The sequence below is a fragment of the Somniosus microcephalus genome, chromosome 2, assembly GCF_052327205.1.
Source record: "Somniosus microcephalus isolate GS21.2 chromosome 2, FLI_Smic_1.0, whole genome shotgun sequence".
Taxonomy (NCBI): Eukaryota; Metazoa; Chordata; class Chondrichthyes; order Squaliformes; family Somniosidae; genus Somniosus; species Somniosus microcephalus.
In genome coordinates, this window is record NC_140988.1 from 299450671 (window position 1) to 299471413 (window position 20743).

Consider the following 20743-nt stretch of genomic DNA (forward strand, 5'->3'; position numbering starts at 1 on the left):
GAAGGGCACAGAGGTGTCAAAATAATACATTTTCTGAAATCGCACTGTCCATGCTTTCTTTTGGAAGTCCTGGTTGCCCTACTCGGCTGAGGGCTTGTGGAGTGGCAACATTCATCTTGTGCCATTCACAAGCCATTCCCTGAGAGGGGGCCTAGAACCGACGTGCAATAAGCCGCCGATGGGCGGCCCTTGCACTTTCTGCCTCCCTCCTGTGCTGGTCCTCCTCCTCCTCCGGTGGTCCTCCAATGTCTGGTGGCAGTGGCTGAGTCCTGCGGATAGCCAGGTTGTGCAGCATGCAGCACACGACAACGAAATGGGAGACTCGCTCAGGCGAGTACTGTAGGGCTCCTCCGGAACGATCCAGACAGCGGAACCGTTGCTTCAGGACGCCGATTGTTTGCTCAATGATGTTCCTGGTTGCTTGATGGCTGTCATTGTATCCCTCTTCAGCAGGGGTGCGGGGCGCACGGAGCGGGGTCATCAGCCAGGTGCACAAAGGATAGCCTTTGTCCCCGAGAAGCCATCCTCGTGGGTGAGGCTGGGCCTGGAACATGTCTGCCACAGAAGTCTGGCGCAGGATGAAGGCATCGTGGCTGCTGCCTGGAAAGCAGGCATTGACAGCTAGGATGAGCTGCCTGTGGTCACACACCAACTGCACGTTGAGCGAATGGTAGCCCTTCCGGTTGCGGTAATCCTCGGCATTCTCTAGAGGTGCCCGCAAAGCCACATGCGTGCAGTCAATGGCGCCCTGCACCATGGGGAAGCCCGCTAATGCTGCAAAGCCCATTGCACGCTGTTGCTGCTTGTCAACGGTCATGGAGAAGGAGATGAACTGATGTCTCCTTCTGAAAAGGGCATTGGTGACCTGGCGGATGCAGCAATGTACCGCAAACTGGGAGATGTTGGAAATGTCCCCAGTAGCGGATTGGAAGGAGCCAGTGGCATAGAAGTTGAGAGACACCGTCACCTTCACTGCCACCGACAGAGATGTCCTGCTCCTCAGCTGTGGCTGCAGATCTCCGTGAAGCAGGTGGCAGATCTCAGTGACCACCGCCCTTCTGAATCGCAGCCTCCGAACACGCTGCTCGTCAGACATGTTCAGATATGAGAACTGCTGGCGGTATACCCTGGGTGGGTAAGGCCTCCTTTGCCGACGCCTGTTGCCCCTTCTCCGCCTGGCCATGACTGGCACTCTCTCACGGCGTCTCTGAGCCCTTTGAATGCAATGGAGAAGCCCAACGTTTCCACCCATTGCAGCCCCCATTATATGTTTCCAATCAATGCTATGGCTCTGAAGTTAAAGACAAGTGCAAAGCTGTGGCCTGAAGCCACAAGTACCTGTGCGAGTGTTGAGCCAAACCAGAAAACTCTCTACCTTTGTCTCTCTCCAAAGATCCGTCTCTCACAAAGAAGGAGTGTTGCAAAATGGCTGCCATTTCTACTGCAGGAGGAGTGCCCTTTAATTAGCGCCCCCCACGCCCCGCAGTGACTGGGAACCGTTCCCCTCTACCAGTCGCTAGGGGCGCCAGGCGCACAATAGGCCGGCGCCACTGAATTTCCGGTTTGGGGCGCACAAAGGGCGTTGCACCATGAAATGACGTCAGGATCTGCGCGCGCAGCTGAGCGCGCGCAAAGGCTTGCTGCCGCCGCTAAATCTTAACTGAAGTTGGCGAGAGGCGCAGATCGCGCTGCGCCCGAGCGCTAGCCGCTTAGCACCCCACATCTCCTCCTCCTAAGGCGCTAGCGGCTGGCGCAAACAACGGAATTTGTAGGCCTATATGTCCTCTCCTTGGATCTTATGCTATCCCTAATTTCCCTTGTTAGCCAATGTTGAGTCACCTTTTTTGTTTTATTTTTATGCCAAACAGGGATGAACAAATTCTGTAGTTCATCCATGCGATCTTTAAATGTTTGCCATTGCCTATTCACCGTCAACCCTTTAAGTAACATTCCCCAATCCATCCAAGCCAACTCGCGCCTCATACCATCGTAGTTTCCTTTATTTAAATTCAGTACCCAAGTCTCTGAATCAACTACTTCACTCTCCATCTTAACGAAGAATTCTATCATATTATGATCACTCCTCCCCAAGGGGCCTCGCAAAACAAGATTGCTAATTAATCCTTTCTCGTTACATAATACCCAGTCTAAGATGGCCTGATCTCTCGTTGGTTCCTTGACATATTGGTCCAGGAAACCATCCCGTATACACACTAGGAATTCCTCTTCCACAGTATTGTTACTAATTTGGTTAGACCAATCTATCTGTAGATTAAAGTCACCCATGATAACTGCTGTGCCCTTATTGCACACATCTCTAACTTCCCATTTAATGCCATCCCCAACCTCAACATTACTGTTTGGGGGTCTGTATACAACTCCCACTAACGTTTTCAGCCCCCTTGGTATTTCTCAGCTCTACCCTCAACAGAGAATGCTCAAGATATAAGATATTTCAGTATTGGTCATTCAATATTATAATGCCATTTAAGTGGTAGTGATTTAATCCTTGGTCTTAGCTAACTGATCTCATACAGAATGGCAGTAGGAATGGTATAAGAGACCTCATTATCTTCGAGCTATGGAGAGGGGGGGGAAATCCACTAGGGTTCCCACTCATAATTATCAAGTGACCTCTTGACAATCCATGCTGGAATGTGTACCTGTATGGATGCCATATGAGAACAAGACCAAGCTCAGCTGTGATACTCCCATAGTCAAACAGCCCGTCAAAATTCCTGTCCAATTTCACATATACTGAAGGGCAGTGTAATTTTGCTATAGTCCATTCTTTCCACAGACCATTTTATTTGACATGAAGATCATGTGCAGTTTCTGTCATTATGAAGCAATTCTATAATGCTGTGATAATGAAAATATTTAAATTATACAAGGTAAAAATTTCACAATAAGGGACTCTCAAACCACATATAATACAGTAGGAGTTCAGACATACTTTAACATGCATAATATCTGAAACAGATCCAAGAGAAGAAATCTCACCAGTCCTGACACGAGCAAGTGTGTTGCAATAACTGCTACAACAGCCCACCATCGCTTATTCTCAAATCCATCAAAGAATAATACACTCCAGAATGTATGTAGCAGGATGATGGCCATGGTCATAAAAGCTGCAAAAAAGGAAAGTACAATGAAATGTTGGGACTACAGTAGAACATAATCCAAGAGAGTATCACAAGGTATTACATATACATGTATCCTGTTAACAGAAACTACTAATTCATCCATAGCAGATCTTTCTTGGCATTGCTCACCGTGAGTTGGAGGTGCATTGTTTTATAACAATATAAAAGGTGTTATGCCATGTGTAACAAGTATGAAGGTTCTATTTTGTCTAGTTTTGGCAAGTTCTTGCGGTTTGTAGTGCACTGTTGCATAAGGGTGGTCACCGAGGCGCTCTATGCAAAGAGAGATAACTTCATTTCATTCCCTCTTGCTAGAGAAAAGCAGGCGGAGTGAGCGTGAGGGTTTGCAAGCTTCTCCGTGGTGCAGGGTGACATTGACTGCATACACATTGCTTTGCATGCGTCTCATGTCAACTCTGCCATGTACCGGAACCAAAAGGGATTCCACTCCCTCAACATTCAGGTGGTGTGTGACCACAGGCAACACATCATGCAGGTCAATGTCCAGTATCCTGGCAGCAGTCACGATTTTTTCATTCTGCAGCAGTCCTCTGTGCCAGCTGTATTTCAAACACCACGGCAAACCAAAGGGTGGCTACTGGGTGACAACAGCTATCCACTGACATGGCTCATGGCTCCAGTTCGCAATCCACGCACACATGTGCAGCAGGAATACAACGAGAGCCATGCTGCCACAAGAAATATGATAGAGCAAACCATTTGCATCCTGAAGCAACGATTCCGCTGCCTGGATCACTCTGGAGGAGCCCTGCAGTACTCGACTGAGTGGGTCCCAAGATTTGTCATGGGATGCTGCACAACCTTGCCATCATGAGGGAACAGCCCTTGCCACCACCTATCAGGCGAGAAGCTGAGGAGCAGGAGCACGAGGAGGTGGAAGCGGAGGAGGAGGAGGAGGAAGAGGAAGAGAAGGCGGAAGAGGAAAGGAGGCTGCAACCTAGACAGCCCCTTTCTGCCTGGGCTATACGTGAACAACTATTTCAAGAGCGATACTAGTAACCTCAACCCCAACTCACCAACAGTCCCACACTCCATACCTTCCCTCTGTCACATCGTCCTCTTGCCCACATGAAAAAATAAAAGCCAACATGAAATACACATTCCAATCCAAATTTATAAATTAAATCATGCCATATTGCATACAAAAATAAACTAATCACCCTTGTGCATTCCCTTAGTGCCCGTCTTCCGTGGGCCTTTGCCTGTCCTAGTGCTACCCCAGTGACTGCAGCCTGGCTGGTGGAAAGCTGCTGACTTTCAATGGGGAAGACTGCAGATAGCCTTGGAGGACGACCTCGAGCAGCTCTGGGCCTAGAAAGCCCAGCTTCAGTCTGCACCGTTTCTGCATGGGCAGCAGCAGTCTGGGCTGGCTGGCTGGCTGACGGTCAACAGCAAGGGCACTGGCCGAATGGCAGTGGTGGAAGGAAGGAAGGATGCTGTCATCCTGCGAGAAGACAGCAGGTTCGTGCTCCACGGAGCCGCTGTCACTCCCCCCGGGGCAGCACCTCAGCAATCCTAGTAATCTGTTGGAGGACAGATTGATGGACTGCTGTGACACCCTGGAAGCCCCTTTGAACACTGGTATCCATGGCCATGATGGCAGCAGTCCGAGTTTCCAGTGCAACACTCAGACACTGGGTGGCTGCTGCTTGTGCTGCAATGGAAGCCGAGATACTGGTCATCAGACGCTGCATCATGGTTGGTTCTACAAGGGTGTTGATGGAGTTGGACACCAGTTCCATGCTGGAAAGGATGGGCTCCAAGCTCTGCACAAAGCCCTGTGCTAAGTTGGTGTCGGACTCGCTCCATGCTCCTTGACATTGAACACAGGCTTTCTGGCAGGGTTTCCAATGCACCAAACATTTTGGTATGTACACCCATCAGCCTTTTTCTGTAGCCTGACCCATCAAAGTCCTCATCTGAGTCCTCTGCAGCAGATCTCATGTGCAACCTCGCCCTCTGGCAAGCTGGCACCTACACGCTCCTTTCCCCCTGCCCTGGCTGCAGCACGCTTGTGCCCGATGTCTCACCACGTGCAGAACCCTCCTCTATGCTATTCTCAAAATTACGCGCAGTGTCAGTATCTGAGTTGGTGGCTAAGAGTGTCAGATCGAGTGATGGTGTGTCTTCATCTTTACTGTCTTCCTGTTCTTCCACCAGTGCCTGAGCAGGTTTTAGTTCTTGGGTATCTGAAAGGAAAAAGGGACAAGGGTAGGGTTGTGGTGAGGGCAGAGGAGAAAGTTACAAGAGCATGTTTACACCATCTGCAGCTTGTAAGTCAGAAGAGAGGTAGCGATGAGGGAGAAGTAGGATGTAAGGAGGAGGATTAGGTATGAGGATACCATCATCTTCAATAGCTTCAGCCCTGCCGGTGGCCACGGCCTCAGCAATGGGCCTTCCCATAATGGCCAACACCGTCTTCTCCATGGGGGTTAGAGCATGTAGGTGCGCCACTCCCCCTCCAGTTAGTTCCTGCTGCCTCTGGTTGTGCGCCACCTTCTCCTGCAAGAGAGGGAAGTGTGTCAGTGAGTGCCATGCAATATGTTTGGGTGATGTGGCTGCTCATGGTTGAATAGTTGGCAGTGGGTGAAAGCTGTGAGATATGGGTGTGAGGCTTGAAACAGTGCCCAAGTGTGTGAGGGTGAGGTGAAGCATATGAATGTTAGGTATGAGTCCTGATTGATAGAGATTGTTGGTAGGTGAGTGATCAGGGTGTGGTGATTTGAGCAGTGGCCAAGGCTAGTGGTGCGTTGGTAGGATATGGCATTTGAAGATGCAGTCATTGACTTTGACCACTCGTGTGAGGTCATTGAACTTCTTACGGCACTGCATCCAGGTCCTTGAGGCTATACTCCTGGCATTGATCTCCGCAGCTATCTGTTCCCACTGCCTCTCATCGTGTGTCTGGAGGGTCTCCTGCCCCCAAGGATGCAGGACACCTTTGATCCTTTCCACCTCTTCCACCAAGACCTCTAGTGCAGCATCCGAAAACCTGGGCCCCCACTCTCTCCCATGGTCAGCCACTCTTCACCATTTCCCAGGTCAGATTCACTTGAAGAATGACTCCAAGCACCTGCTCCAGCCACAAAGCACGTCCACTTTAAGTAGTGCAGGCTAGCTTTAAGTAGTGCAAGTTTGTAACAATATTGGGTCCCCTGCTGATGCGTGCAGCCAATGAACAGCGCAGGTAGTGCTGGCTGCACGCAGAAATCATTAAAATTAGCAGGCAGCACGAAACGGACGTCCTGCCTGCATTCCACTGAATGGGATCTCTGCATCTGTTTTCGGGAGCTAACCAATTTAACCCCCAAGGAGTTTAAGAGCAGCCAGAATTTTGTACCCAGCTTAACGCGATACTACTGTTGCAAGCTTTATTCAGCTGTCTGAAAAGCTCATCAGACGAGCCAACCTACTTTTGAACAAACAAATTTGTTCAGCTATACATAAAGTAGGCAGCTATTTTTGAATATGGTGGACAGTTCTTGGTAACTATTTTTAGGAAATTTATGGAACTGTAGCTGTTTCAATTCTAGAGTCAGTTTGGTATTCTCAAAAGGAAATTCTAAGCCTGTATCAGCTCCCTCAGTGGTAAGAAATACAAGAAAAGAAACAATCTGAATATAAAAGTACTCTACAAAAGAATTGTGCAGCATGATATCATTCACTTCGAGTAGACAGAAGAATTTCTACTAAATACATGTGGATATTATAGCATGCTAGTTTTTCCACTTGTTCATATTTTGCAAAATAAATATATTTAATAGTTTCAACCTAAAATAAGGTCTGAAGTTGTGATATTCTATCAAAAACAAGGGAAAGACCCTTTAGAGGCATAGGATAATTCCAATAGCTAAGGCAATTAAAGAAAGGCTACAAGTAAAGAGAAAGATTGCAAACACTGGGAATCTGAACACCGAGAATGCTGGACATACACATCACGTAAAACAGAATATGGTTTAGGATCTCCTCAATTAAACAGTACACCTCTCCGTTATTGATATTTGTAATCCCCATTGTTATTTTAACGCTATACATCACTATTGATAAAAGGCAGCTAACATCATAGAATCAGAATATTAGAAATTTACGGCACAGAAGGAGGCCATTCGGCCCATCGTGTCTGTGCTGGCCGAAAAAGAGCTATCTAGCCTAGTCCCACTTTCCAGCTCTTGGTCCGTAGCCCTGTAGGTTACAGCACTTCAAGCGCCTATCCAAGTACTTTTTAAATGCGATAAGGGTTTCTGCCTCTGCCACCCTTTCAAGCAGTGAGTTCCAGACGCAACCACCACCATCAGTGAAAAAAGTTCTCCTCAACTCCACTCTAATCCTCTACCAAATAAGAACATAAGAAATAGGAGCATGAGTAGGCCCTTTGAGCCTGCTCCACCATTCAATGAGATCATGGCTGATCTTCTGCCTCAACTCCATTCACCGGCCCTATCGCCATATCCCTTGATACCTTTACTAGTCAGAAATCTATCGACTTCTGTTTTGAATATATCCAATGACTGAGCCTCCACAGCCCTCTGGGGTAGAGAATTCCAAAGATTCACCACCCTCTGTGTGAAGAAATTTCTTCTCATCTCAGTCCTGAATGGCCTACCTTTTATCCTGAGGCTGTGGCCCCTGGTTCTAGACTCCCCAGCCAAGGGAAACATTCTCCCAGCATCCACCCTATCAAGCCCTGTAATAATTTAGTATGCTTCAATGAGATTCCCTCTCATTCTTCTGAATTCAAGAGATTACAGGCCTAGTTTACTCAATCTCTTCTCATACGACAGTCCCGCCATCCCAGGAATCAATCTCGTGAACCTTCGTTGCACTCCCTCTATGGCAAGTATATCCTTCCTTAGGTAAGGAGATCAAAATTGTACACAGTACTCCAGGTGTGGTCTCATCAAGGCCCTATATAATTGGAGTAAGACTTCTTTACTCCTGTACTCAAATCCTCTTGTAATGAAGGCCAGCATACCATTTGCCTTCCTAATGGCTTGCTGCACCTGCACATTCACTTTCAGTGACTCATGTACAAGGACACCCCAGGTCCCTTTGAGCATCTGCATTCCCCAATCTTTCACCATTTAGGAAATACTCTTCCTTTCTGTTTTTTCTACCAAAGTGGATAACTTCACATTTATCCACATTATATTCCATCTGCCTTGTTCTCGCCCACTCACTGAGCCTGTCGAGATCCCCTTGAAGCCTCTTCACATCCTCTTCGCAACTGACACTGCCACCTAGCTTTGTATCATCAGCAAATTTGGAAATGTTACATTTATCCAAATCATTGATATAGATTGTGAATAGCTGGGGCCCAAGCACTGATCCTTGCGGTACCCCACTAGTCACAGCCTGCCATCCTGAAAAAGACCCGTTTAACCCTACTCTTTGTTTTCTGTCTGTTAACCAATTTTCAATCCATGCTAGTATATTAACCCCAATTCCATGTGTCCTAATTTTGTTCACCAACCTCTTGCGTGGGACCTTATCGAAGGCCTTCTGAAAATCCAAATACACAACATCCGCCGGTACCCCTTTGTCTACTCCACTAGTTGTATCCTTAAAGAACTCCAATAGGTTTGTTAAATAGGGTTTCCCTTTCATAAATCCATGTTGACTCTGGCCAATCTTACTATTAGTTTCTAAGTGCCCAGTTATTGCATCCTTTATAATAAATTCCAGCATTTTCCCCAACTACTGACGTGAGGCTAACAGGTCTATAGTTCCCTGTTTTCTCTCTCCCTCCTTTCTTAAATACTTTAAATCTATGCCCCCTGGTTATTGACCTCTCTCCTAAGGGAAATAGGTCCTTCCCATCCACTCTATCTAAGCTCCTCGTAATTTTATACACCTCAATTAAGTCTGCCCCCAGTCTCCTGTTTTCTTTAGAAAACAACCCCAGCCTAATCAATCTTTCCTCATAGCTAAAATTCTCCAGTCCTGGCAACATCCTCGTAAATCTCCTCTGTACCCTCTCTAGTGCAATCGCATCTTTCCTGTAATGTGGTGACCAGCATTGTACGCAGTACTCTAGCTGTGGCCTAATTAGTGTTTTAAACAGTTCAAGTATATCCTCCCTGCTATATTCTATGCCTTAGCTAATAAAGGAAAGTATCCCATTGTGGTAAACCACTGTTATTGTTGTTCACCGTTGTTGTTGTTGTTGCACACTGTTGTACCTATGCATGCCTCAGCTGGCTCCGCCCCTGGCTCCACCCACAGGCCCAGGTATAAAGGTGACTGCTCTGCAGCCCCCTGCCTTCTTGGAACCCAGTCAACCACGAGAGGCATGCTCTGTTCTTTGCTAATAAAAGCCTTTTAGTTACTCTCCTAACTCTCCGTCTTTTATGAGTAATTGATAGCGCATCACCCATATGCCTTCTTAACCACCTTATCCACCTGTCCTGCTACCTTCAAGGATCTGTAGACATGCACTCCAAGGTCTCTCTGTTCCTCTACACCTCTCAGTATCCTACCATTTATTGTGTATCCCTTCCCTTGTTAGCCCTCCCCAAATGCATTACCTCACACTTCTTCGGATTGAATTCCATTTGCCACTTTTCTGCCCACCTGACCAGTCCATTGATATCTTTCTGAAGTCTACACCTTTCTTCCTCACTATCAACCACACGGCCAATTTTTGTATCATCTGCAAAGTTCTTAATCATGCCCCTACAATGAAGTCTAAATCATTGATATATACCACAAAAAGCAAGGGACCTAGTACTGAGCCCTGCAGAACCCCACTGGAAACAGCCTTCCATTCACAAAAACACCCGTCCACCATTACCCTTTGCTTCCTGCCACTGAGCCAATTTTGGATCCAACTTGCCACTTTCCCTTGGATCCCATGGGCTTTTACTTTTCTAACCAGTCTGTCATGCGGGCCCTTGTCAAAAGCCTTGCTAAAATCCATATAGACTACATCAAACACATGACCCACATCGATCCTCCTTGTTACCTCCTCAAAAAGTTAAATCAAGTTAGTCTGACACGACCTTCCCTTAACAAATCCATGCTAACTGTCCTTGATTAATCTGTGCCTTTCCAAATGACGATTAATACTGTCCCTCAGAATTTTTTCCAATAGTTTGCCCACCGCCAAGGTTAGGTTGACTGGCCTGTAACTACTTGGTCTGCCCCTTTCTCCCTTTTTAAACAACGGTACAATGTTAGCAGTCATCCAGTACCACACCTGTAGCCAGAGAGGATTGGAAAATGATGGTCAAAGCCTCCGCTATTTCTTCTCTTGCTTCTCTTAATAGCCTGGGATACATTTCATCCGAGCCTGGCGATTTATCTACTTTCGAAGATGCTAAACCTCTTAATATTTCCTCTCTCACTATGTTTATTTCATCTAATATTTCACACTCCTCCTCTTTAACTACAATGTCTGCATCATCACTCACCTTCCCAAGTCAACTAAAGAATAAGAGTATATTATATTCTCCCATACCCTCTCCACCTCTCTCTCCTCCTTTAAGATGCTCCTTAAAACCTACCTCTTTGACCAACCTGTCCTAATATCTCCTTATGCACAGGAAAAACTTTGTGCTATCCGGCACCGAGCTGTTGCCGTTCCCTCAAAACTGCCGGACACACCAGCGTTAATGTTGAAGCATACGGAGCTTTTCATCTCCGTATCTGACAACAAACACTGTTGCTTAGCAACAGCTTCTAAACAGTCGGCCCGTACCTTGGAAGCGTCTCTCTGAAGCTGTTGCTAAGCTACAGAGACTTTGCAGAGCCTGACTGTTGGGAAAAAAAAAGCCACGAGAAGAAAAAAAACCTAACAAAACGGCTCCTGATTTTTGCCGGTGGCTCGAGCTTGCCGGACATTTAGCCTCCGGATAACACAAAGTTTCCTGTAACGCTTTTGTGAAGCACCTTGGGACATTTTACTACATTAAAGGTGCTATACAATTAGAAGCTGTTGTTGTATATACGTATAAAAATGGATTATCGTTGAGGAGCAAAAATTGGCAAGTGCTCTGTGCATTAAACAGAATTTTTTTTTTTTAGTACCTGCAGCATAAACTACTGACCACCCAACTTCTCTTCCATTGCTAGCTGACAATGTAAATAATTTTCTCTCCTTGGGTGCCTGGCCAATATTTATCTCTCAACCAACATCACTAAAACAAATGATCTGGTTATTATCACATTGCTGTTTGTGGAACCTTGCTGTGCGCAAATTGGTTGCCGTGTTTCCTACATTACAACAGTGACTACACTTCAAAAAAGAAATTGGCTATAAAGTGCTTTGGGACGTCCTGAGGTTGTGAAAGGCACTATATAATGATGCATCACAGGATTAAAAAATTTAATTCTGCTGCAGAACTTCAGGATTTTGCTATAACAAAATAAGGTCTGCACACCCTGACTCACTACACCGGCTCAGACACAATGGGGTAGATTTTCCCGAACCTGTCGGGAAGGAGGCGGGACTTCCCCTTTCGGGTTTTTGACCCGCCTACTTCGACGTCCGGCTAATCCGCGCGATTTTCCCTTGATTGACCTTGTTGAGCCCGCCCAGCAGGCTCAGCAGGCCAATTAAGGGCCACCCGGCAACAGGTGATGTCACAGACTGAAATTTCATGTCAAGAGTTCTTGACAGATGAAATATCAGCGTTTGACAGCTGTTTGAAGCTGTGAAACACTGACAGTCTGAGTTCTACCATGAGTCATTCTGCACAGACTCAGTTAGAACTCTTACCGGCACTCAAAGCTGAAGGCTGTCACTTTTCACAGATCGCAGCCGTTCAGCTTTCAGTTCCGGCTGAGTGATGCGCTCCCGACAGCTACAGGAAGAAAGGCTGTGAAGGTAAGTAAAAGTTCTTTACACACTTTAGACACGCCAAACACACTTACCTTTACATTCATGCACCCATCACTCGCCTGAGCGCCAACATCGCGACCCCCCAACTCCTTCAACCCGACGGCCAGCCTGCTATAACCTGGCGTGGTTTGGAGCCGTCGGGAAACCCACACGAATATATAGGGATTAGGCTAAAAACTGCCTGTTAACTACCTGTTAACAGGCAGTTAATTGGCACTAATCCCTTCCCGCCTGGTTTCGGCGGGTCCCAGCCGCCCCTGAAACTTACGTGGGGCGGGGTTTTGGGCGGGATGGTGTCGGGACCCCCAAATTCGGGATTTTCCCCCCACACATGCCTGAAACCCCGCCTGACGGCTCCAGGAAAATCTAGCCCAATGAATGTCTACCAGACAAAATATCACAGAACCACAGTCCAACAAGGGGCAGAAACACTTGGATTTTTAAAAAATAGGTGTAAACTTTTGGGAAATATTGATCAGAAATGAAGTGTATGAATAAAATGTGCAATGAACCAGATTGTTACCACACTTAAACAGCCATTGAGAGCTAATTCTGATCAAACATCAAATCCCAAATTAATGCACGAATTTCAACTCAGCTTGGAATCAGTACCAAGCAGTGCAGCCATGACAGACTAAATGGGAGGGCGGTGAGCAGGACTGCAATGGCTCAGCCCTTCCCACAGCAGTACCCAAACTGGCTCCTCCAACACCGGCCCCACCCGCCACTGTACTTCACCATGCAGATCATCTGCTTGGCGACCTCCATGCTTCCCTAGTGGTTCTGGCAATCACTGTGATGATAAAACACAAGTGATCCCCTCCAATGGGGGGCCCCCGAGACACAGCTCTAACTCTAGACCAGCCCCGCCTGCTTCACGCACCCCACCACCTCCCCTCCCCCTCCCGATAACCTTGTCACGCCATCCCAGTTTGAGAACCTCTGGATTATGCCTCTGTGAAGCACCTCGAGATGTTTTTCTTCCTTAAAGGTGCTATATAAATGCACTTTGTTGTTGTTATTTATAATTTGGATATTCTCCAGGTTTAAAAAAATGATCACCAACATATACAAAATCCGAGGGAAGAAGCTGTACAACTAGTAAATTATGGGAGAGATACAGGTACACTATCCCTTAGCCGAAAGCCTTGGGACCAGCTGAGTTTCGGTTTTCGGAATTTTTCGGATTTCAGAAGGTATTATTATAAGACTGGGAAATTTGTATTTAATATAAATTTTAAAAGTTCAGGCTACCTCTTGCGACTGTTCCCTGTCTCATTCCCCTTCCTGCTTCTCTGGAAAGCCGGATATCGGTTGACTCCTACTAAGCTGGCCAGCAAATCAGGTCGGGTCGGGTCGGGTGGGGGGGGGGGAAAGAATATCGGATGGGCCACTGTATTGTTGGGGTCACTCTCCCGGTACCTCCTTCACACTGCCCGGCTCGGCCTGCAATCTCCTACCCAGGAGGGAACTCTGTGACCCTCTGCCCTGCTCAGCGTAAGTCGTGCGCCACTCTGGTCATGTCGTGCGCATGACTTACGCTGAACGAAAAAACTTTCGGTTTTGAGAGGTTTTCGGAAGTTCGGATAAAGGATAGTCTACCTGTACTACCTAATAATACATCAGTTAGAGTACTGTGTGCAGTATTGGGCTCTACATTATAGGAAGGGCATTGAGGCTTTAGAGAGGGTACAATGCAGATTCACTAGGATGCTGGCTGGTATGGGTAAATACAAAGACTTGAAAAATTGGGTCTATTTTCGTCGCAACAATGCAGATTACGGGGCAATATAATAGAAGGGTTTAAAGTTATGAAAGGATGGGATAGGGTAATAGGAGCAGACTGTTTCCAGTAGTTGAGGAATCAAGAACATAGATAGATGATTAAGAGAATTAGAACTTCCGGCAGGAGAAACTTTTCAGAGTTGTGAGGCTGTGGAATTCACTTCATTAGTGGTTGAGGCAGAAACGATGTCAACATTCAAGATTACATTAGATAGGCACTTGAAGGAAAAGTGGTTGAAGGGATTATGGGAATAGGGTGGGTAATGTGATTAGATCTATTTGCTCACGTAGGGGGTAACCATGGACTGGCTGGGTCGAATGGCCTGTTTCCATGTTGTAATTTCTATGTACTACCGTATAGATGGGAAATAAGTCAGAACCACAATAGATGAGTAAATGGAAAGAGTAAAAATACAAGGCTTTCACTGGAAAGCAGGGATCATAGAAATTCACAACCACCATCCTGCCAAACACCAATTATTATTTATTTTACAATTCTGTGGTCTCTACCGGTGGTACAATAGACTTGGCACTAGGAAGCTAAACTGTGCATTGCCCAATTACTTGTAGAAAATCAACAGCTTGCTGCTTCAACAGATAAAACCTTAAAAGCTGTTGCTACAAATATATATTTTAGTAGGGGACATTGTTAGTGAGTAAATACAACTGTTTTACTTATAAACACATTAATTTTGAATTAAATATGATAAAATGAAAAGCAAAACAACAAGAGTCTCCACCAGTGAGAATGGACAACTACCGTTAAAAAATAGTTAAAAAGTTAAAGCATCCACAATTGTATCATGTAGACCTTTTTTTAAAAAAATGGAAAAGTTGCATGAATCAGAATCAAATTAACCCTTGCAAATTTCCAATTTGCCCACACATCTCAGTCCAATACCCAGAACAATTTGGAGCTGTATGCAGTAAAAATGCTTCTCATCCGAAACAAAACGCATCTTAAAAAAGGTCATGACTGCCCTGCAAGCTCCTCTTCCTGCAAAGGTTAAAGAAACTGCTGCATAATGGCATTGACTGAAAGAGATTAGAGAATAAAAATGTCATTTTGACCCAAAACAGTGTGTTTTGTGGGAGAATTGAAGATACATTTTGTAATGTATTGAAACATAGCTGAGCATAACCTTGATAAAAGATATTTAGCTACAATTTCTATTGTCACAGAATGCACACAGAAGCATGCATAACTTTATCATGCAGACCTGTATTTTCTTTAGTCAAAATTCCCGTGCCTAAGTAACACTAAGCAGCATTCAATTTCTAGATCTGCGATGTGCCTGTTGGTACAGGGTATGCAAAGTTCAAGACCGAGATATGACAAGCTGCCTGTGCTCTTAAATTCCTACTGGGTATGGGGACTTCTCTCATTTAAGAGGATATTTTCTAATCACAAAGGTCAGTGGCAAAGGAGCTGTGCATGGAAAATCCGCCGTACATCCATATACCTAAATCAGTGCTATTTTAGTGCCAAGTGTAATATTTTTGGCAAGTGTTTAGAGACCTACTGAAAAAGACCCTTTGCCTCATTTAAATATTATAATTTATTTAAACAAAGTACTACTCAACTTTCTATCTGCTTAGGACAGGACTGTCAGCCGATTGTGCCTTTGAAAGAGCTATCCAATTAGTCCCACTTCCCAGCTCTTTCCCCAAAACTGCCAATTCTTCCTTTTGCAAGAATATATCCAGTTCCCTTTTCGAGAGCTACTATTGAATCTACTTTCACCACGCTTTCAGGCAGTATATTCCAGATCTTAACAACTCGCTGCGTAAAGAAAAAATTCTCCTCATCTCCCCTCAAATTAAAATTAATTATGAGGGTTGGTATTGAAGCATCACAAAACAGGATACAGGAAACTTTTTTTTATCCAGCACGGACGGGACCGACGTGGTGCCGGTTCATCAAAAATTCCGGATAACCGAAAGCTATAGTAAAAGATACAGAGCTAAAGCAACAAACCCTGTTGCTTAGCAACAGGTTCAGAACAATGGCCACAAGTTGCAAGCGTCTCTGTAGCTTAGCAACAGCTGCAGCCACACCCTTGCACAGCAACAGATGGAGGAAGGCAAGTAATAAAAGTTACCTGAACCTACTCCTGAATTTTGCCAGTTAACCGAGATTTCCGGTTATTTAGGTGCCGGTAAATCGAAAGGGTACAAGATAAAAGGCATGCCAGGAAGATCAGGCAGCACCAGAGCAGCATTGTCTGCATTTACTATTATGCCACCAACCTTATCTGTAGCCACTGGCACACCTACTTGACAATGACTGCAGGGAAGTGGCTCTGCAAGTTCTGAATCAGCACAAAGCCAGTTGTAAATCTGTGTCACCTGTTCTAAGAACACCTGTTACCAACAAGCACAATAAGGATGGCAGTGCCCGTGGCCTCAACTTTTGCTTCCACCTTCTTACAGGCTCGGCATAAGGATCATTGCAATATCAAGCAATGTGCTCCTCATGCATATATCAAACAAGTGACTGATGCATAGTTCAGCATGGCCAGCAGTATCATTTCCTTTCCCACTGAATACGACACACATATGATAGCCATGTGGCCATCTGCAGTCCATCCCACGTGTCCATCCATGCATCATGCAGGTCAATTGTGTTACAATGATTTTATGGGTGAAGCCCTTTAAAGGTGTGAGTGTGCAGGGATGCCAGTTGTAAGTTGCAGCTTGAATATGTGGTCGGCTGGAATACAAGCAATGAAAAAGCTGGATCAGAGCACAGGCTAGTAGTAAATGTTGACAGGCATACATACTTGGGCCATCTACCTAGTAAACCGTACTGATGGGTAGTCTTACCTTGGCAACTTCCTACTAGCATGCCATCCTGTTCTCGACCAGTTCTCAGGTCCTGCAGACACAGTATAAAGTGCAGATAATGGCTGCATTGCCATCCTCTTAGGAAGGTGCTCTAGAGTGGTAAACAGGTCAACCTCGCACCACCTCGTGCAACAGCATCTCCACTTCACCAGCCATCAAACAAGGTACGTATTCAGGTACTGCACTGACTTTGATTCAAGACTTTGTTTTACGCCTCCACATTTATTTTGCCAGCCTCTTTTTTACCCCCTTACAGCCTTTGCCAAGAGTAAAATATATACAGCCCTGTTAAAGACTGCAATCATTTTTTTTGCCTATTAACAAACAATCACTTACCTTTAAATTTATGCAACAGCCCTAACATAACTCAGTATAACTCCCTTTTTTCCCTCACAATTCTGAATAGCTATGTGACTGTAGCTGGAAGGATAACAACTGAAATATTCTCTGATGACAGAATGCGGTAAACAGAAAGCCAAAGCTTGACTTTGATTCATAGACTTCAATGTTGAGGCTGGTACTTTCACACACATTTAGTGCTTTACATGTATATACTTGTGATTACAGTGGAAAAGGGTCTTGGAAATATCTCCTGTTTCTGGTTACTTCCTCCACACCTCCTAGACTCAAGACTGTAGTTTTATTTGTTTTTTCATTCATACTCAGGACGTGGGCGTCACTGGCAAGGCCAGTATTTATTGCCTATCCCTAGTTTCCCCGAGAAGTTCTTCTTGAACCACTGCAGGTTTGATACAACTGAGTAGCTTGCTAGACCACTTCAAAGGGTAATTTAATAGGGCAAACTCAGCATGGTTTCATGAAGGGGAAGTCATGTTTAACAAATTTGCTTGAGTTTTTTGAGGAAGTAACATACAGGGTGGATCATGGCCCTGTGGGTAGTGGAGCGGGCCCAGGGGCCGTGTAGCCTTGTTCTGCTCCTACTGTGTTCTAATTCTGTTAGATTTCAGGAGATGGTTTTATTCCTGTTCCTGGCTGGGGTGGAGATCGCCTTTACAGAAGGTAAGTACTGTAGAAAATATAGGGACAGAGTGATCTCCTGGAAGAATTTCGATCGCCTAGATGGGTCGGAGAGGAATTTCCCAGATTTTTTTCTCCCAAATTGGCCATTGGGTCTTTATCTGGTTTTTCGCCTCTCCCGGGAGATCACATGGGTTCGGGTGGATGCAGAGTGATAGAAGATTTGAGGTTAGGATCAGATCAGCCATGATCTTATTGAATGGTGGAGCAGGCTCGAGGGGCCGATTGGCCTACTCCTGCTCCTATTTCTTATGTTCTAATCACGTTGGTGTGTGACTGGAGACATATATAGGCCAGAGAGAGACAGGGGAAGCCTTCCTTCCCTGAAGGACATTAGTGAACTAGTTGGGATTTTACAACAATCCGCCTGCTTCACTAACTTGATTGACTTTTTATATGAGGTAAGTCAGTTTAACCTCGGTAGTGGGGAAGCCTTAAGAAACAATAATCAGGGACAAAATTAACAGTCACTTGGACAAGTGCGGATCAATTAAGGAAAGTCAGCACGGATTTGTTAAAGACAAATAGTGCTTAACCAACTTGATCGAGTTTTTTGATGAGGTAACAGAAAGGTTGATGAGGGCAATGCGGTTGACATGGTGTACATGGATTTCAAAAAGGCGTTTGATAAAGTGCCACATAATAGGCTTGCCAGCAAAGTTGAAGCCCATGGAATAAAAGGGACGGTGGCAGCATGGATACGAAATTGGCTAAGTGACCGGAATCAGAGAGTAGTGGTGAATGGTTCTTTTTCGGACTAGAGGAAGGTATACAGTGGTGTTCCCCAGGGGTCAGTTCTAGGACCACTGCTTTTCTTGATATATATTAATGACTTAGATTTGGGTGTACAGGGCACAATTTCAAAATTTGCAGATGACACAAAACTTGGAAGTATAGTGAATAGTGAGGAGGATAGTGATAGACTTCAAGAAGACACAGACAGGCTGGTGAAATAGACGGACACGTGGCAGATGAAATTTAACGCAGAAAAGTGCAAAGTGATACATTTTGGTAGGAAGAACGAGGAGAGGCAATATAAACTAAAGAGAGCAATCCTAAAGGGGGTGCATCAGCGAGACCCGGGGGAGTATATGTGCAGTAATCGTTGAAGGTGGCAGGGCAGGTTGAGAAAACAGTTAAAATGGCTAACGGGAACCTGGGCTTCATAAATAGAGGCATAGAGTACAAAAGCAAGGAAGTTATGATGAAGCTTTATAAAACACTGGTTCGGCCTCAACTGGAGTATTGTGTCCAATTCTGCGCACCGCACTTTAGGAAGGATGTGAAAGCCTTAGAGAGGACGCAGAAAAGATTTATGAGAATGAATGATTCCAGGGATGAGGGACTTCAGTTACGTGGATAGACTGGAGAAGCTGGGATTGTTCTCCTTGGAGCAGAGGAGGTTGAAAGGAGATTTGATAGAGGTGTTCAAACTCATGAGGGGTCTGGACAGAGTAGATAGAGAGAAACTGTTCTCATTGGCAGAAGGGTCGAGAACCAGAGGACACAGATTTAAGGTGACTGGCAGAAGAACTGAAGGCGACATAAGGAAAAGCTTCTTTACGCAGCGAGTGGTTAGGATCTGGAATGCACTGCCTGAAAGGGTGGTGGAGGCAGACTCAATCATGGCTTTCAAAAGAGAATTGGATAAGTACTTGAACGAAAAAAATTTGCAGGGCTACAGGGAAAGGGCAGGGGAGTGGGACTAGCTGAATTGCTCTTGCAGAGATCCAGCATGGGCTCGACGGGCCGAATGGCCTCCTTCTGTGCTGTAACCATTCTATGATTCATGGTCATTTATACTGATTCCAGTACTTAAAAAAAAAAAACTGAATTCAAATTCTCAAGCTGCCATGGTGGAATCTGAACTCGCATTCTCTGGATTATTATTCCAGACCTTTGGATTACTAGACCAATAACATAACTACTACATTAACTATAATAAAGTACCAAAACTTAGGAAATGTTTTAAGAAAGAACATAAGAAATAGGAGCAGGAGTAGGCTACGGCCCTGGAGCCTGCTCCGCCATTCAATAAAACCATGGCTGAACTTCTACATCAACTCCACTTTCCCGCCCTATCCCCCATATCCCTTGATTCCCTTAGTGCCCAAAAATCTATCGATCTCAGTCTTGAATATACTCAACGACTGAGCACCCACAGCCCTCTGGGGTAGAGAATTCCAAAGATTCACAGCCCTCCGAGTGAAGAAATTTCTCCTCATCTCAGTACTAAGTGGCCGACCCCTTATCCTGAGATATGACCCCTAGTTCTAGACTCTCCAGCCAGGGGAAAAAGCCCCTCAGCAGCTACCCTGTCAAGCCCTCTAAGAATTTTATGCATTTCAATGAGATCATCTCTCATTCTTCTAAACTCCAGAGAATATAGGCCCTTTCTACTCAATGTTTTGCAGGTTGGTATGCTTCTATTTTATGTTGCCTGAGGATAATCGGGATTGGATTTGCTCTTGACCATCGTTCCACATCCCAATGACTATAGGACAATTTTGTGTGCATGCGGTAAATGGGCAGAAGTCAGCAGGGTACCCGTGTGACTTTCCAGGTCGCCCTTCATTCTTCTTCCTTCTTAGGCAGTCCCTCGGAACCGAGGAGGACTTGCTTCCACATTAAAAATGAGCTCGCATGTGACTGATTAGTCCAATGCGGGACCTACAGTCTCTGTCACAGGTGGGGCAGACGGTGGTTGAAGGGGCGGGTGGGTGGGGTGCTTCGGTTGACGTGCGCTCCTTGCGCTGCCTGTGCTTGGCTTCCGCTTGCTCCCGGCGAAGAGACTCGAGGTGTTCGGCGCCTTCCCGGATGCTTCTCCCAAATTGATGGGATTGAAGGCCGATAAATCCCCAGGGCCTGATAATCTACATCCTAGGGTACTTAAGGAAGTGGCCCTAGAAATAGTAGATGCATTGCTGATCATCTTCCAACATTCGATGGAATCTGGAACAGTACCCATGGATTGGAGGGTAGCTAATGTTACCCCACTATTCAAAAAAGTTGGTAGAGAGAAAACGGGGAATTACAGACCGGTAAGTCTGACATCGGTAGTGGGGAA

At 45.6% G+C, this 20743-nt stretch overlaps 1 protein-coding gene across 2 annotated transcripts in view; it reads right to left on the reverse strand.

The window, feature by feature from the left end:
* LOC147123478 (gamma-secretase subunit Aph-1b) overlaps window positions 1-20743 on the reverse strand; it is a 100772-nt gene that overhangs the window by 14744 nt on the left and 65285 nt on the right. For both annotated transcript variants that reach the window (XM_085973554.1, XM_085973564.1), the window contains one exon: window positions 3004-3131. In XM_085973554.1, the coding sequence (XP_085829680.1) occupies window positions 3004-3131 (128 nt within the window). The remainder of the gene's footprint in view (window positions 1-3003; window positions 3132-20743) is intronic.